The sequence below is a fragment of the Urocampus carinirostris genome, chromosome 2 (assembly GCF_059441175.1).
Source record: "Urocampus carinirostris isolate Australia breed hairy pipefish chromosome 2, RoL_Ucar_1.0, whole genome shotgun sequence".
NCBI classification, from domain to species: Eukaryota; Metazoa; Chordata; class Actinopteri; order Syngnathiformes; family Syngnathidae; genus Urocampus; species Urocampus carinirostris.
This window is the reverse complement of record NC_142350.1, coordinates 51,032,501-51,051,146: the sequence shown is the minus strand read 5'-3', so window position 1 is coordinate 51,051,146 and position 18,646 is coordinate 51,032,501. Positions and strand designations below refer to the sequence as shown.

General features: G+C 40.9%; 1 protein-coding gene across 1 annotated transcript in view; it reads right to left on the bottom strand.

The window, feature by feature from the left end:
- Positions 1–753: 753 nt before the first annotated feature.
- Positions 754–18,646, bottom strand: part of iglon5 (IgLON family member 5) — a 266,748-nt gene continuing 248,855 nt past the window's right edge. The window contains exons 5-8 of the mRNA XM_088327027.1: positions 13,761–13,892; positions 13,559–13,679; positions 8,799–8,950; positions 754–4,016 (exon numbers count right to left, since the gene is read on the bottom strand). Coding sequence (XP_088183153.1) covers positions 3,913–4,016; positions 8,799–8,950; positions 13,559–13,679; positions 13,761–13,892 — 509 coding nt within the window. The 3' untranslated portion in view covers positions 754–3,912. The remainder of the gene's footprint in view (positions 4,017–8,798; positions 8,951–13,558; positions 13,680–13,760; positions 13,893–18,646) is intronic.

Sequence of the window (18,646 nt, the reverse complement as noted above, 5' to 3'; positions counted from 1 at the left end):
AGTTCTGTGGGTGTTTTCGATTCCACATCATCTCATCTTGTCAATCAATCACTTAGTTCAAGCTCTTCAACAGTTATAGTCCTTCCTGTTTTCCTGTCTCTCACCTCCAACACAGCTGCAGCTCTACAGTGATTTCTGTAAAAGTGATGCTCGTTGAACAAATCTGTTGTGTTGGGGGCAGAAAACATTGAGTTAGGACTGTCCCTCTGGAGGACAAGGGTTGCCTAGTCCTTGGTTCGGTTCTTTTCAGGATGCGGTTTGCGAATTCTTCTGAAGCGCACACTCGCCATACAAAGAGAACGCCAACAACTTTTAATATATTTTTTGGTTGTCAAAATCCATCCATACAACTTACATGAACGTGCCTGGTTGTTCCGCAAGGCATCCCAAACACAAAAATCTTTTCTATCTGCATTTCTCTTAGCAACGTTTTCCCATCTTTTAAAAAAGGGTTACATAGACACAAACGAAGATTGATTTTAAAAGAAAAAAAGATAAATCTTGCAAAATGGGACTTTTTCAAATCGTGTTTAGCATTTTTTTAACGTGACATGCACAAACGATGAATTTCAACGTTTTTCACTTTACAGCATACAGTTAATACAATGACAGATTTTTAGGGGGGGGGGGGGGGTGGTGGGGGGAGTTATTGCTGCTGACACATTCAAACGGCTGCTACGGTACTCGAGTATTTATTTTTTCCCTTCATCACTGGTAATTGAGCTTCACCCACCATACAACACCACATGGACGGCCAAATTATTACATGGTTTATTTCCCCACTGACAAAGATGCGCAAACAAGTGGACACATACGCTGTTTATGAAGGGGTGAGTGGTACAAATAATTTTCATAATACTTGAATAATCATAATAATCCCTCGATCTGTACTTTTAAAAAGCTTGTCATGGCAAAATAGGAAAACTTTACATCTTTTTTACGTTTTTCTAGTTATTCAGTGTGTGAGAGACATCTCAAAGTATAAAAAAATCAACAACACCACCCCTTCCTGCCTATATACCCATCCAGCCCCAACCCCCACAAACGACTCATTATCACCATATTTTTTTATCTGACATAGAATGACTATTCATAGGTATTCAAATACATATTAACATCATCAGCATTGGTAGTAATAGCGACACCAATAAAGAAAAAGCGAGTTCAAATCGACACAGGTGGTCTGGAGGGGGCAAGATTGATGAAAAGAGTCACAACAGGGCTAACATGCTATCAACAAGCAACAAAGCGGTAGGTGGGGGAGAAAGGTCGATTGCCCCTCCTCACCTGTACTGCAAGTCTGCAACTATTTACACACGGGATGGGTGGAGAGAAAACCGGGGGGTTGTGGTGAAAGGGCCCAGGTACTGATCCGGGGGGGGTACTCCTCACCTCCATCTGGGTCTTTTAATTTCTGTGCACATTTTGACATCATTCGTCGCAGGTTGAACTGCTGCACGGGTGGAAATGGATAAAAACCTCACAATACATTATGTATATATAGCAGTCAATGGTCACCTGTGTTCAAAGGTTCACGTACACCAGTTTGGGGCCTTGAGTGAGGTGATAATAAACATCAGTAAAAATTATTTTTTATTCAAATGTGTTGTCTTCGCTTAAATTCAAAAGATAAATAAAAACACTCAATTTAAAAATATTGTCAGCCTGTTCTGACAAAGCCAAGTAATTAGGTCAGGAAATTCATATCCACGGCATTGAGACGATATTAAAAGGTTTCAGAATGCCTTTGTCCTCCAGAGGGCGCCAGAAAATAAACGTCCTGGAGGACCCTGCAGCTTTTCCTTTTAATTAGCACTAAACAGGAGCCCAGTATTTAAGGACAGTGCTGTCAGGAAAAGCCGTTCAATCATTGTTTGCCCTCATTTGGGCAAATCATTCGTCGATCTATTCTAGACTTCCTAAATTTTGTAAGTCATAAGTGTTTTCCTGACTGCGATTTTTTGGTACTCGTTTGAATTTGGGTTATTTTCAACCCAAGAGTTTATAAAATGTAGTGTTGCGTGACCTTTTTGTTCTCCTAAGCACCCTGATAAGGACATTTCCATGCCGTCCAGACTGTATGCTAGGGAAAATGTGAAATACAAATTCAAAATATGCGAAAAAAGGTAACAAATGCTCATGGAACATTCCCACCTTTTTAAAGCCCCCTTTGAATTGAGTAAATTCCACTCTTAAGAAACCTTTTCATTCTCCTTAGATGCCTAATTTGGCCAGGAAAGTCATCTCCAAGGACCAAGACAATATGTAAAAAAAAAAGGTAAAATATTAATACAAAATATGCAAAAAAGGCAATCAATTAAATTCACAGGGTTCTTAGGATTAAAATGATTTGGTGTACCAGCAACCAATTGCTCTTGGGACCTTTCCTCATTGTTTTAAAGCAGGGTTGGGCAAACTACGGGCCGGGTGCCATGTGAAGCCTGTCAGGCCTTTTTCAATTGACCTGCCAAATAGACATTTTAAAAATATAATGATACATATTGAATAGTTGAGAAAGCACTACTATTGAATATGTGTTGATTGGGTGCCAATCTTGTCCCCAATGACCCCAACATTCAAATCGCTGTCATCATTTTTTTGTTTCTTGCTATTTTCTCATGTATTTGATTTATTTATCAACATATTTCTCAAATGAAGCTTCCACATTCCCTCCACGAGTTTACCAATGCATATTTTTAAATTTAGTGCTTTAAAAGGACATAACCTTTTTCTTTACTTTGATTAAAACTTAACATGCACTGGTACATATATTCATGTTTGTTTATTCATAAATGCATATAATTCTAAAAAGACTGATCTGTGTCTTTCTGTCATTATCTATTTTTAAGCACACAATTTATTTATGTCCAAAAAATAAAAATGTCTTTTTGAAATGGCAGCTGCAAAAGTAAACCAATTGGATAGGACTCATTATTTCTCCTCCCTCGTGAATTACGGAGGTATCGGAAGCAAGATCATCCTTTAGCCCCTTTTGCCAAATGTTTTTAACCCCATGTGGCCTGTGACTCCAAAGTTTGTTTTTAAAGGGACAGTGTGCATTATTTAGAGCCACCTTGTGGTTAAAAAAATCAACAAAAACCCTCGTCCATCGAAAAAAAAATATTGATCTGAATTCTAAGCACAAGCACGAGTACATGAACTTTCATAATAATAATCATATGTGAAGAAATTTGCATTTATTTGACAAATCCTAAGCTTCACTTAGAGGAAGCTGACATCATTGTTGGCCATCTTGCTTCTATAGTAACCCCCAAAAAACAAAACCTTAGAAAAATGATGCGTTTTGGTCACTCGAGTCTCCGAAGTTTGTATGCGTACTTGCCCTTTTTTGCACCTATTTTCGGTTGCACGGCACAATTCAGTGACATCTAATGATTAATACACACTGTTCCTTTAAGTATTTTCTTATCACATCACTGAAAGCCCCAAACAGCTCACATTCACTTTTAGTCTGTGTGTTCACTGTACACGTGTGTAGCCTTAAACAAGGAACATGACGTGCACCATATTACTGCACTGTAATTATGATGATTCACTCTTCTCTAAGGCAGAATTCGTCGGTCAGTTATTAGTACTTACAATAGATACACATTACATCCCATTTTCTTATGATTTTTTTCCTCACTGGTCACAATAATCATTAATGGAACACTCAAATCTGCAAGGCATTGTGGGAGACGAATAGTGAAAGCATAGGGGTGTGTCTTCTCCGATGGGTGGGGGGTTCTTCTTCTTTATTTCGATGCAATGATTGAATGCATATTCTTTTTGTTCACAGTGATGGGTTCGTAAATCAAAGAATTCAATTTCTTTCCGTCGAGGTGGCGGGGATCGTCTGATGTTTGTTGGGGGTTGGGCCGAACTATTCCGTTTTGCGGGGGTCTTCGATTGTTACACCTTCAGGTAGAGGGCAGCAGAGAGGGAAATCCAAACACTGAGGGCGGCGTTTAAGCCCGAGTGTAGGCCGCTCGTGCTACCCTTTATAGCCCCTGGCCCTTTAAAAATAAAGAAACATAGACAAAATATATTCACAAACTCTTTTCGAGATGCAGATGTAACACAGAGCAGGTGTCCGGTCACAGTGAAGTATGAAAGACACTATGATATGAATTGACCTCAAGTCAAGAGGTGTTGGCCTTCCGGCGTGAATCTTGCCTGTCTAAAACGTTCCTCGGTGGTGTGGGAATCAGTTGTTGTTGTTTTAATTCATTTATTTTATGTTTATTTATTAGTCATTGACCAACTCCTGTCGTGTAGTTGCGGAGTACACGTGGACTTCTAACGGGTGGACTAACAGGTCTCTCAGGGTCAGAATTCTTGATGATACACATGTGTTTGAATGCTTATTTGTATCTCTATCACACAAATACATTGTTATAAAATCATGCATTGTGATTTCTGAATTTTTCTTTCCCTCTCACAGTGGACATCCACCTATGATCAAAATTTCAGACACCTCCATGATTTCTAAGTGAGAGAAATAGCAAAATAGCAGGGTGTTCAAATACTTATTTTCTTCACGGTATATATTTTTTCCTGCTAAGGAGTGAACCTGGGATAACCGACGTGCGAAAAAGTGTGTGGTCTCTATAGTCGCGCTCAGCATAATGAGCAAAAACAATGGTTTTGACAAAGTCTGCCACGTACATTACCAACATCTCCCGAGCGTGCAGAGAAAAGCTAAATTTGGCGACGTATAATTGGCTGATCTAGTAGCACTAGCGACAACTGCTAATTAACCTACGTAATTGCTGCGATGTGATCGTCAGGGGGAGCCCTGCGGATTGAGTGGATGGAGGATGGAGATAACCGGGTGCGAACTGTTGATGTCATCATGTCTTTGAGACAGAGAGCATCAGAACGAGAGATGCGGAATTAGGAGACAGTGGTTCTCAAAAAGGGAAACTTTTTTTAAAATTTTCCATGAGGTGGCATGAGGATTTTCTTCTTCTGAGGAGGCACGGGACAGAATATATTAGAGAAGCACTGACATAAGTTGACTAATCTTAAAATAAACATTTGCAAATGTTGACCTTTTTTTCCACTGTCTTACCCATTTGGCAGAACATTTTGCTCAATTTAAGTATTATTTCTTTTATGTCATAATAATTTAACTTGTTCTCCTTGTTAAATAGTAAGCATTTTTTTTTTCGTAAACACAATAAATCTTCCATAACATATGAACATTTTTTAAATTTAATTTTTCTCCAATGAAATAAGAAAAGCATTATTTAAGGATTTATGGATTATTTTTTTTATTTTACTTTCATGTCGTAATATAATTCAAGACATATATATATTTTTATATTAATCAAAAAAAGTAAAAAATACAAGAAAATACGAAAAATGAGCATAATTATTCAAACAATATACAATTTTTTATTTGACTAGAAAAAATCAGTTAAAAAAAAACACATTTTTTAGTAATTTATAAATTAATTTTACTGAAAACTAAATGAAAAATTTTTAAAATTGAGAAAAATTATACCTAAAATGAGCCGTGTTAATCACATTTAAGGAATATTTCTCTTTTACTAAGTAATTAAAAAATATGATTTCAGATATTTTATAAACTGTCTTTAGAGAAATGCGTACATGAAAAATTCAGAAAAATATCCCAATATTAAGTGGTACTATTCAAGGATTGAAGCGGTATTTTTTGTTTTATTAAATAAATTGACGTAAAATTTATTGTAAATTATTTTGGAATATTTTACAAGAAAAAAAAGATAAATATGGGCTGTGTTTACTTGCCTTCATCTGATAAAAAACATTTTAAATGGAACCACAAAACTCAAGTATGTTTAAATTTTTCACATTATTATTGTTAATTTTATTCTTAAAATATTGTCACTACCATGTAATAACACTTATCTCCAAAAACTCTCCTTTCTAGGGGATGAGACTTTTATTCCCACCGTAAAATGAATTATTCTAACTTGAATGCAACTGTAGACTTAATGTACGATTTAGAAAATAATTACTCCTATGATAAATCTTTAATAAACCAACGAAGGGATGATTTAAACAATAAATCACTTGACAGCTAGTCGTGTACTTGTATCAAAGCGGCGCTGCCACGAGCGGCTGCCTTTTCCAGCAGCTGCCCTATTGTTTTATTGTCTGCTCCTATCTTCGGTGTTTTTTCTTCCCGTTTTGACAACTACACTATGGATTACTTCTATGCTATGGACATGGGTTTTAACGCACAAGAAATGCGTGTATTCAAGGAATTTCAACTCCTTGCCCTGAAAAATTCTCGTGCCGGCGTGATGAAGGGGCCTATCGTGGAAGAAAAGCCGGAGCTAGCGAAGCGGCTAGTGGCGTTATAAGTCTTCGGTACCATCCGTAATCATGGTAAATGCGAACTCACGACCAAATAAGATCATCGAGTGCTGGTGGAAAACATCGAAGCGCACAGGGAGCGCAGTTGCTGTGTTTTGCGGAAACGTGGCTCACGTTTAGCATTCCTGACGCTAACGTGTAGCCACCCGGAGCTACCCGGAGCAATCCGGCTTCAACGCCGCTAAACAGAGACACGAAAGCCGGGGAGAATCGGAGAGGAGGCGGACTTGCTAACACGAGGTGGTGTATCCCTGGATTTTCACAAAGAAAAGTTTTCCATCTGCCGGAGGGATGTCGAATTTTTGGACTGGCGTGACGTCATCCACTTCGCTACAAGCACCCCTAGGGCATCATGTTCATCTGTTAATAAACAACAGGGTAGACTGCTGGAAGTGTGAATTTCCCTACGGGGATGAATAAAGTATCTATCTATCTATCTATTTATTCTATTTCTCCAAATTATTTAACCTGATCTCCCACCACATGCATTTGAGAGGGAAATCAAAAATCAAGACGCCTCATTTGGATTCCAAGCAGCAAGAATGCGGGTCAAAAAATCGCCGCTCGCAGAATATTTTAACACAGACTTTCGTGATTTGTGGTTGACGTGCGTCTTGGATCAAAGACATTTGTTGTGCTCTAATGATGGACGGCAGCAGTTTTGAAAGGAGGAGGATGATGATGGAGAGAGGAGTGAGAAATCTGGAGTGGAAGATGAATGAAGAGAAAAAGATACAGTAGAACCCCGGGATACGGTGACGCCGCCTTACGTTTTCACCTTACGGTGCTTTTTTGGCCCCTCTTTATGCTATCTATTATCCAACATCAACGAAAAATTATTTCGCATGTCTGAAAACTGAGTTACGTCTCTAAAATTGTCCTTTGCTATTGGTCTGAAACCCAACACCATGGAGATTCAGATATGCTATTCTCGTTCCTTTCATTTGGTTAAGAATCTCATGCGCTTCATAGTGAGTCGCAATACAATATCATATTTTTTGTGCTCTACTTATTCGTTATGAGTACCGATGCTTGCCGTGATGCTAAAGGGAGAAGCAAAAAAAATGATAACTATGGAAACGAAGCTCGCGATAACCAAGAAATATGAAAAGGGCACACAGTCACTACCCTTGGCAACAACCCATTGACGTTGAGACTTAGTTAAAATAAGGAAGCAATTCAAGTAAGGAAATCGTAGAAGACAAGTGGAAGATTTCATTTTTACTCTGTGTTTGCATTCACTCACTACTTCACAGGAACACCTCAATTAACCAAACACCCAAGGTACAAAAATGTATTTTTTCCTTAATGTTTAGTATATGTATTTAGAATTTTATTGAATCAGATTCACTTAAATTGCACATAAATCGTACTGTAATCCCTTGTTTAGCGCTTGGGACGAACCCCGCACAATTCCAACAAAGTAACCCCCCTATTTTAACATAGCCCACGTTTGCAGAAATAGTTTATCGAGGGTAATGGCTCTGTTGCGCTGTTCTTTTTAGGCGTAAAGGACAGAAAAAATACAGTCGCCATAAATTTGCTCTGTTGGCTGACACTCTCAGCATTAGTCGACCGGGGATAATGGATTAAAGCCAAAATAGTGCAGTCCATTTTAGATGGGCCACAATGGCACACTTCAGCAGCTCTGCCGCCCTTTCTTCTTAGCACTAGTTGACTGGGGATAATAGCTTGCAGCTACAAACGTGTGTAAGCCTGAACGGCAGGACTCAGTAGTGCCTTCTCCTGTTTCCGGCTCGCAGCAAGATGAGCTTGTAGATAATGCATCCTGGTCACATTAGTGCAGTTAATTTTAGGCAAAATACAGTAACTTTAAAGATAGAATCGACAAAGGTGCGCTCTGCTCCCCACTCTTAAAAATAATGGACCTTAGATGAGGGATCACGGGCAAAACAGTGCTGTTCATTTCAGAAAAACGGCATAAATGAGCCACCAGGCCCGATAAAAATGCGCTCTGCTGGCCCCCGCTTGCAGCAATATGTGATTAGGGGTAATGGATCATGCCTGTTCAAGTGCAGTTTACTTTATGGTAGACATAATAGCAAAACGGAGTCGCCAGGCTCGACAAAAAAAAAACGCGCTCTGCCAGTCCTCACTCCCAGGAATATGCGGCTGGGGATAATGGACCGTGGCTGCACAACAACAGAATAGTTATCTGGGATAATAGATTGCGGAATATTTTTCAACCCGAGATGTACTGAAGTAGCGTGGGATTACAGTACTTCTTATATACTATTTTGTTTTAAAAAAACATGTTTAGCTGAGCTATCGGTGGTTCAAAGCTAATTACCATAGGTTTCTATCCCCCTCTGTACGGCAATTTCACGTTGCGATCCCCACCTGAGAACGGATTCATTTCGTATCTCGGGGTTGTACTGTAATTGAAACCCCCGCCCCCCCAAAAAACGTACGGAGCAGCAGCATGCTGGCGTTGGAGGCCCCCAGACGGTTGGTAGCAAAGCAGGTGTAGTTGCCAAAGTGCTTCTCCGTCACGTTGGTGAAGAGCAAGAGCGAGCGCGTCTTCTCGTTTTTGATCCTCAAAGTGTTGTCGCTCTCCACCGGCCTGCCAAAGACAAAAAGGATCCGAAAACCTATTAGTCGATGACGGTGTGACTCTTATTTCCATTTGCATTATGTTGCCGTGGGTGTCAAATATTGGATCAGGCCCACTAAGGGTTTTCATCCGGCCAGCGAGACAACGCTGAGTTCGCAAAAGAGAAAGTATGTCCACTGGATTTCCTCATAGCCAGAAGCCACTCACAAAGAAACTGGTGCTGTATTTCTTTCTCGCTTTCTATCCTTTTCTCTCTATTTCTTTCCATCTTTGTCCCTCTCTTTTTCTTCTTTTCTGTCTCTATCTCTCTATTGATTCTATTTTCTATTTTACTCTATTTTCACTCTCATTCTCTTGTGCTCTCTCCATTTCTTAGTTTTGTTATCTCTTTCTCTCTTTCCCCTATCTTGCTCCGTTTCTTTCTTCTTGTTTTTGTCTCTTTCTTTCTTTACCATCTTTCTTTCTCTCCCTCATTACTCCCCAATTCCTCTCTCTCTTTCTCCCTTTTCACCCTCTCCCTTGTGCCCGCTCCCTCTCCCATTTTCCCTTCTTTATATATCTCTCCCACTTCCCCCTTTCTCTCTTTCCCTTCCTCTCCCTTTCTCCTTTATCTTGGTCTTCTTTTGTTCTCTCTAGCATCTCGCTAGTTCCCTCTCCCTTCTTTTTATCTTCCTTTCTTTCTCTTTGTCTCTCCTTTCCTTCCTTCCTTCTTTCCTTCCTTCCTTCCTACCCTTTTTAATTATCTCTCTCTCTATTACATCTTTCGCTCTCTCTTTTATTCCCCTTTCTCTTTCCCATTTCCCTCTTTCTCTCCATTTCCCCCTCTCTCTTCTTTCGCTTTTCATCCCTCTTCCTGTCTTTTTCTTTTTCTATATCTTCCTTTCTTCAATTCTTTGTTTCTCCATTCCTTTCTACCTCCCTTCCTTCATTTTTTTCTTTATCTCTCTCTCTCTCTCTCTGTGTCTCCCTCTCTCTCTATTATTCTCCCTCTCTCGCTCTCTCTGTCCCTCTTATTCACCCTCTTTCTCTTTCCCTTTAATCTGCTAGTCTTGCCCCTGTGAGTTTTATTTTCTACCATGTGGCCCCCGAGCTCAAATGACTTTGACACCCATGCCTTATATGGAGAACAGTCAAATACTTTGTGAATTCATGCGCAGGAAAGTGACCTTGCTCCACTTGTGGCCAAAATGTCCTCCTCACCTCATTTTTTTCACGCTAGAGCGTGTTAGGCGCGACTTTTGTCATCATTAGTTCGTAAATGCTTGCATTATGCTCCAAAGAGCCTTTGAGGGGCCACTCCCGCCTTTTTTTACCTGTTTGACTTTCGGCTTGACATCAATGACAATTCAAAGATTTGCTGCAAAAATGATGTGTGCCACGAATACGAATTCCTTTTGAGTAAAGCGAGAGTGTTTTATTTTGCAACACAAATACATTTTCTTTTCGTACATTTTTGCAAAAAGTTATCAGTGATATTCTTATTTTATCTTTCTAACTTGTTTCCTCGCTACATATAATAAGGATAATCACTATAATGAGGATGGCGGCGCGCATGGACGCAGCAGCTCACAGCTCTTCAGCTAATTTTTCTATTTATTACCGTTCTCTTCTATATTTTTAATATATAATACCTATAGTCGGGAGGAACTTTTAAATTTGGGTCTGCGTCTAAATTTCGACTTTTTAGGCACTTTTTATACCACCTTTGATATCCCGCAAGAAATACAAAGGGTTGCAGGATCTCCGTGAGTGGCCAACCCACTTATGAAGCGGCGAAGACAGCGTAGGGATCGCAAACAAAAGCGGGGTGCTAAGCTAAGGGCCCGGTCACACAGCCTTTCACGGGCGTATCGAGGCTGAATCACGGCCAGAAATTTCTGCCTGTGAAGCAGACGCTGATGGACGCTTTGAGATCGCCATACAGACGAGATACAGCCGTGCTTTACACGCGGTCGGAAATTCACACGCGGTTGGCCGCGCGAAAAAGTTTTGCGCTGCTCAAAACTTTAGACCACGTGGAACCGCGGGCGGCACACGTGGTACACACGAGGTAATGACGCGGTACAGACACGGAACGACGTGCTACGGCCGCGGCCAGGGCGTTGTTACACGCGGATAGGACGCGAAATTTTATCGTGGCTGGAGCACGGTCATAGCACGTTTGTTCTGCGCCTGTATCGCGGTGTTATCACGTGAATTAGCGTGTGGAACGCGTGTGACTGTCAAACGCCTTTCTCCGCGTATATATAGCGCGATTTGCCGAGCACACGTCAGTTGTGCTCGAGACGTCAAGGGGTGGACATGGATCCCCGTCACCATAGTGACCTCGTCTTAATCAATTTTTATTTCTTGACATTTCTTTTCATTTCATAACAAGATAATAAAATAAAAATGAAAAACTATTACAATAATAACATACTGGCTTCTTCGGTGCCATAGCTTGAAATCTTGATCTTCACGGGACTGTGTCTTGAGCGGTTATGATTTCTACAGCCCGCCTCGGCAGCTTTTATACCCGTGGTCCACACGCGGAAATGACGCGCAAATGACGCGATGAGGAAGCGGGACAGTCGCCGGGGTCTGTTTTGCGGGCATACCACCGATGAACAGCGGGTTGGCCAATTTTGCGCATTTTCCATCGCGGGCAACCACGGGCAAAAAAAAATCGCAAAATTTTACCCGCGATACAGACGCAAACGGCTGTGTGACCGGGCCCTAAGGGAGCTACATCGGCGAACATGATAGAATTGTGCCTAATTCCACCAATATTTCTTCATCGATCTTGCTTGTCAACCGATGCATAACACTCAACACGGCTGAATGGCTACATCTTATGGTGATTTCTACAAAGTCTTCAGCTAAATTTAATTTTTCCCCTATGTTCCGGTCCGGAGCCTTTGCTCTGAGAATGCTGATCTAGTAGTGATCCCTAGAGCCAAGAAGAGATCCGCAAGTTCGAGAGCGTTCTCCATTCGGGCCCCGGTGCTGTGGAATGCTCTTCCCCCTGAGATTCGATCAGCAACCTAAGTGGAACTGTTTAAATCTAGGCTTAAAATACACCTTTATTCTATAGCATATGATTAACCTATATCTTATTTAAACAATATCTGTATTATTTGTTATTGCAACATCCATTGCAGCCTGCTCATCCTGAAAGGGGGATTACTTAATGTGCGGTCCCTTCTCAAGGTTTCTTCTTTTTCCCCGTGTTGAGGTTTTTGAGTTTTTCCTTGCCCTCATGTAAGTTTTAGATCAGGGGATGGTGTAACAATAGTCTGCGGTTTGCAATAATCTGTGGTCTGTGGAGCCCTTTGAAACACTTTGTGATTAAGGCGTCACAAATAAACATGACTTGACTATAATCCGAAGCAAATAATATAATACATTAGATAAAATCAAAGTATTAAAACAAATACAGTAAAATAAAAGCACCTCTTTGGAAATTGAAGCCAAAGTGCTTTTTTGAATATATTTTTCTTTGCAAAATGTATTTCAAAACAAAAGCATTCTCTTATGGTAATAAATGATAAAAATATTGCCCCAATGGCTAAAAACTGTGTTTATTCCCATGAAGATTTTGCTTTTCATTTGTTTAACTTGTTTTTTTTCTAGAAAAATGATAAAAATATTTTTTATAATCAGCAAAATTATCTGATATAAAAATTAAATTAGATAATTTCTTCTACAGGAAAACTATTTAAGAAATGACAAAAAAGCAGACAAATACAAAAATACAGAAAAATAAAAAGATTTGGCAAAAATTGTATTTTTTTCTTTGCAAAATGTATTACAATACAGAAGTATATTGTATTTTACATAATAAAAACTGAAAATATAATTCCTCAAATGGCTAAATATTTTGCTTAGTTTATTATTATTTTTCATTTAGTTCCTTTCAAAAAATGATATGAATAATCTTAGCAAAATCATGTGATATATTTCATCAATATGATTGTTTGTTGATCATTTATTTTCTTTATTCAAAAAGAAAACCATATGAAAAACATTCAGTAAAATAAGAAAAATAATAATTATTATTTGTTTTCTGCCTAAATTAATTTTTGAGCCAATGCAAACACTAAAACATGTTGATTTCGTAAATAACTATTAACACATTAATTTGTAAAATTATTTTGTTTTCACCAATGGATAAGAACATTAATCAAAACAATTATGCAAATAGCACAAATTGAAATCACAAGTATTGTTACTGTGTTTTTACTGTATTTTTAATTGTTTTTGTATGTTAAAAATGCTTACAATAATATTCATTTTAATTATTTTAGTTTATCATACACATTTTTTTCTCCAGTAAAATAAAATAAGTCATTAAAAAGAGCAGAATTATGTCATTACAAATGCCAGATAATTTCAACCACACCAGTGATGGATAATTTCGATTTTCTAGTAAATTTGATTTCTAACTGACCGAACTTCCTATTAATAACAAAGTAACGACAAAGTAATAACATTATTTTAGATATGTACATCAAAATGGTTGCCCTTCGCACCAAGCTGTAAAAGAAACTAGCTCTCAACTTCAAAAAGGTTGGTCGAACCCTGGCACAGATGAAGGCATATGTGCTAGCATTAGCAATAACATTAGCGATGACTCACCTGTGGTCGTCCCGATACCACTCAAAGGATGCAGGGGGCACGGCCATGGCTTCGCATCGCATTATGGCCGTTTTCCCCAAGTGGGCCGGCATGTTCTTCATGTCGGTGATGGTAGGTGGGTCTTGAATGACCGAAACAGACCAAAAAGATACATTAAAAAGTCATATGATTGGGTGACGGACGGCGATGGCATCAAACTCACAGTTGACGGTGACTTTGACCTTGCGCTGATCCGGCGGAGCGACGCCATTGTGGGTGATGCACTCATAGTCCTCAGCCTGCTGCCGCTTAATCTCCGTGATGTCTAAGAATTCTCCTTCGCTCACTAGACCATCTGGGCAAAAAAATAGACGAAAGGAAAAAGATTTTAGCGTTGCTGGGCCAATAGAAGATTGGATTTGGCTGCTTGGAGTGGTCGGCGGTCAGGAGAGGCAGGACCCAAATTGGCTGACAAAGGGCATTAGAGACCCCACGAAAGCAGGCCACACAAAAGCAGATGTATATCGATTTTGTTGGGGTTTAGTAGAGGTGTCTTTATAGGGAACCTGGGTAACACTCACAGAGGCCTAGAGTATTTCACAAAAATTTGTTCAGCCGTTTTGGAGCCCATGAGTGTCTTTCTGTCTGTCTCTGTCTCTCTTTCTCTCCCTCTTGAGGGGACAAACTGATGGCAAGATGTTCTCATCCAGGATATTTTGGTAAATGCCAGAATTCATTATTCCTACAACAAAAAGTTGTCCTGGTCCTGAGGCAGCAAAGCAGCCCCAGACCATTACACTGCCATCACCATGCTTTACTGTTGGCATCATGTACCATATGTCAAATACTGTGGCATTTGTACGCCAGATGTAAAAGGCTGCTCACCTTCCAAAAAGTTAAATTTCTGACTCACAGAATGTATCTCCAAGTCTTGAGGATAACGACTCCTTGTGTTCTTTTGGGACACTTTTCACATGGAAGCTATTTTTGACCAGTGTCTTACTTAAAGTGGAACCATGAACACTGACCTCAACTGAGGTAAGCGAGGCCTGCCTTTTCATGGATGTTTTTTAAGTTTATTTTATAACGTCCTGGATAAGCCGTTACCGCACTCGTGCAGTAATCTTAGTTGGTCAACTGCTCCTGGGAATGTTTGCCACTGTTCCCAGTTTTCTGTATTTAGGGATAATGGCTCTGACAGTGGTTCACTGGAGCCCAACAGCTTTGGAAATGGCTTAGTGACATTTTTCGGCCTGATAGACTTTAGTAGCTGTTTTTCTAATAGTTTCTGGAATTTCTTTGGATTGTGGCATTTCAATTATGTTCTTGAGATTTTGTTGCCAACTTCAGTTAGTCTAAAGGATTCAATTTAAGCGATTTCTTGATTTTAACAAAGGTGGTGGCAATACATTTTGGGTGTGGCATGTGGTATTGAACTCAGCTTTTCCGGCGTATAAGTCTTTTTACTTATCAAGTTTTTGTTTTTTTCATTATCTAAATTATACCTCAATGGTTTATGAACCTGTTGCTTCAAGAGTAATTGTTTCCTAGTTTGTCTACAGTAAGCATCTCTGTAGTTTTTATGTAAAAAAAAAATCTCAAATGTTTTTGTATTTTTAGGTAATACAAAAGTTTTACATCCCCCTGAAAGAGTTGATCCGGGCTACTCGGGTGCTCTTCGAGAGCAACTTTGTGCTCGCGGTGTCGGAATTATTACTTTATCAATACACACTTACATTAGTAATCTGACTCCAATTTCTGACCTTCCCCAAACGCTACTCATCCAACAATACGCGCGCTCGTTCTGCAATAGAAAGGTATCAGGAAGCCGGGATTTCACACACGAGTGGATTTATTCCTAACACACACATCTAATACAAACAACTGGGTCTCGGGTCCCTCTTAATACAATCTTGTGTGTATCTGTTCCCACCAGCAGGCGCACACCATCCGAGTAGCCTAGCAATTATCTAGACTATACAATATGCAAATAGCACAGCAAAAAAACATCCTAGCATAATTCTATTGGCTATGTGTATATTGCAGTTATCCTTAGCTCGCTCTGATTGGTCTTTCCTCCCCTGCAGGATCACGTGTTGGCCCCTCCTGGTTGTGGTTTTCCTGGCAGTTGTTTATCAACTGCGTCTAAGTCATCATCCTGTTTGTGGTAGTTAACGTCTGTTCTAGAACATTCCATTCTTGCACTTTTTCGCACCAAACATCCTGTTCCCCCCGTCACGTGCTCATGCAGATATCCTCACACTTTCATACAATAAGCAGCATCATCTAATAAAACACTCTATGCTTATATTTTGGATTCCTTTAATGCTTGTATTTTCATTTTCCTTTAGCGGGCATCACATTGGTGACCCCTGTTCTACATGATCTCTGAGAAGGAAATCCTAGTCCTGGATGGTTGCCGTCAATCAGCAAGACACACAGGCGGCCTCCCGGCGACGCACACACGAATCCTTGCTAAACGGCTGCCATTATTCACATCGGAGATTATCGGGGCGCTTCTAATTGAAGATTAGAGGCGCCGGATTATTGGGGTGCCGAGCTAGAGACGATTTGGGGGCCGGGCGCGAAGTGAAGCCGAGGCTTTTGGCGAAGCTAGATAGGCTCGATGCATTCCTGCTCACTGCTCGCATTAGTCACGTCAAGGTGGCGCTGTTGTGTGACATCAGTGGCGACAGAAACGGGAGGAAAGAAGGATTGGGGACACAAGAGTTGGGGATGTGGAAAATATATCAGGAGGGAAAGTTAAAAAGATACATTTGGAGGGAAAAATGACCTTGGTGGTAAAGGATCCCACTTCTAAAACTGTTTGTTGCTCAACTCTCAAGAGGAATACAATAAATATGACTCTACTATCTCATCTCATCTCATCTCATCAGCCGTACCGCTTATCCTCATTAGGGTCGCGGGGGGCTGGAGCCCATCCCAGCCATCTCCGGGCAGTGGGCAGGGGACACCCTGAACTGGTTGCCAGCCAATCGCAGGGCACACAGGGACAGACAACTCATTCGCTCATTCACACCTAGGGACAATTTGGACCGGCCAATTCACCTGAAATGCATGTTTTTGGAACGTGGGAGGAAACCGGAGTGCCCGGAGGAAACCCACGCAAGCACGGGGAGAACATACAAACTCCGCACAGGATGTCTGGAGCTGGATTTGAACCCACGACAGGTTCCCATGACATGAACTGTGCCGCACAAGCGCTAACCACTGCGCCGCCGTGCTGCCGACTCTACTATCTTTCGGCAATAAAATGTAATCCAACCCTAAATGTATGCATCAGTCCTTCTACAGATCCATCCATTAATCCCTATTTCCGTCCATGGATAGCTCCATTCATCCATCCATCCATGTCACAAGCCAGAAACAAAGACAGGACCCAATAGCGTTCGTTAAACTCAGTTTTATTGAAATAGATAGCAGTACTTGCTTCCACGATCCGATGATCGTCGGACACGGGTGGCTGATGGAAGTGGCACTTCCGCGTTGAGCGAGGATAGTCGTGGGCGGCAGGAAAGCTGGTCGGTAGCCGGGACAGGGGAGCAAGGGCGGTAATCAAGTACAGAAAAAAGGTCGGCAACAAGTATCAGGCAGGAAACAGGGCAAAACAGGTTGATGGCCGGGACGGAAGAGCAGGGCAGAAACAGGTCCAGAAACAGGTCGGCAACGGGTAACAGGCAGGAGAAAACAGAGCAGGAGATTGTCGGTGGGTACGGTGCTTGCCTAGCGAAAGCGTAGGTTCGCAGGTCGGTCTGACAGCTTCCTCTTGGAAGCCGGGGGTTTAAAAAGGGTCCATGAGCCAATCAGCACTCAGGGCTGTTGGCTCGAACGGGGCATTTGCAGGTGCCCCGAATCAGCAATCATGACAATCTATCCATCCATTCGTAGATAGCTTCCTCCCTCCCTTGTTCACTTCTCCCTCAATTTAAATTGGAAATTTTTGGAAGGGAAAGGTTTTTTTGCGGTGTTTTGGAAACATTTTGAATAAACTGTGGAAGTTCAGATATTCAACCAAGCGAATGAGATTTTCTATGGCGTGTTCAAATCATTTGACCACAGAACTAGAAGTGACAGTTGTGCAAATTTTCCTTGTTATTAACCTTAGGAGGGCAGCGTGGATTCAGAGAAATTGGGACACTCCGGCGTGATGGTCGAACGTGGGAGTGAGAGAAAGAGAGTTGGTGGGCGAGCGAGCTCGGCTAGCGTACCGCCCCGCTTCTGAGGCCAGGAAAATGAGCGGGGCGAACTTTGATGCCACCTTTAAAATGCCCCGTGACGTAATCGACCACCGCAAAGTAGCCCCAGACCACTACACTGCCATCACCATGCTTTAGTGTTGGCATCGTTTTCTTCCAAAAAGTTGAATGTTTGACCCATCACTCCACAGAATATTTCTCCGAAGGTTTTGAGGAAAACGACTCCTTGTGTTGTTTTGGAACAATTTACGGCAGTGAAGTCTCCCATGGATTCCTGTTTTGACCAATGTCTTACTTATAGTGGAGCCATTAACACTGATTTTAAGTGAGGTAAGCCAGGCTTGCCTTTTTGGGATGTTTTTCAAGATTATTTTGTAACCTCCTGGATAAACCGTTATCGCATTTGTGCAATAATCTTAGTTGGTAAACTACTCCTGGGAAGGTTTACCACTGTTCCTAGTTTTCTGTATTTGTGGATAATGGCTCTGACAGTGGTTCACAGGAGACCTACAGCTTTGGAAATGGTTTTGTGACTGAAATATCAATAGCTGTTTTTCTAATATCTTCCACCCATTTATCCATCCACCAATTCATCCATCCATCCATGCACCCCTCTGTCCGATGCTCACTCCATGGATCCCTCTCTCCATCCATCCATCCATCCACTTACCATCTATCCATCCATCGATCACTCCCTCCAGTCATCCATCTATGGATGCTTTAATCCATCCATCCATCCATCCATCCATTTTTTCAGCCATCCACCCCTTACTTTCTTCCTCCATCAATTCATCAATCCATCTATTCACTTATCAATCCATCCATCTATCGTTCACTCCATGGATCCCACTATCCATGGATCATTTTATCAATACATGGATCACGACATAGA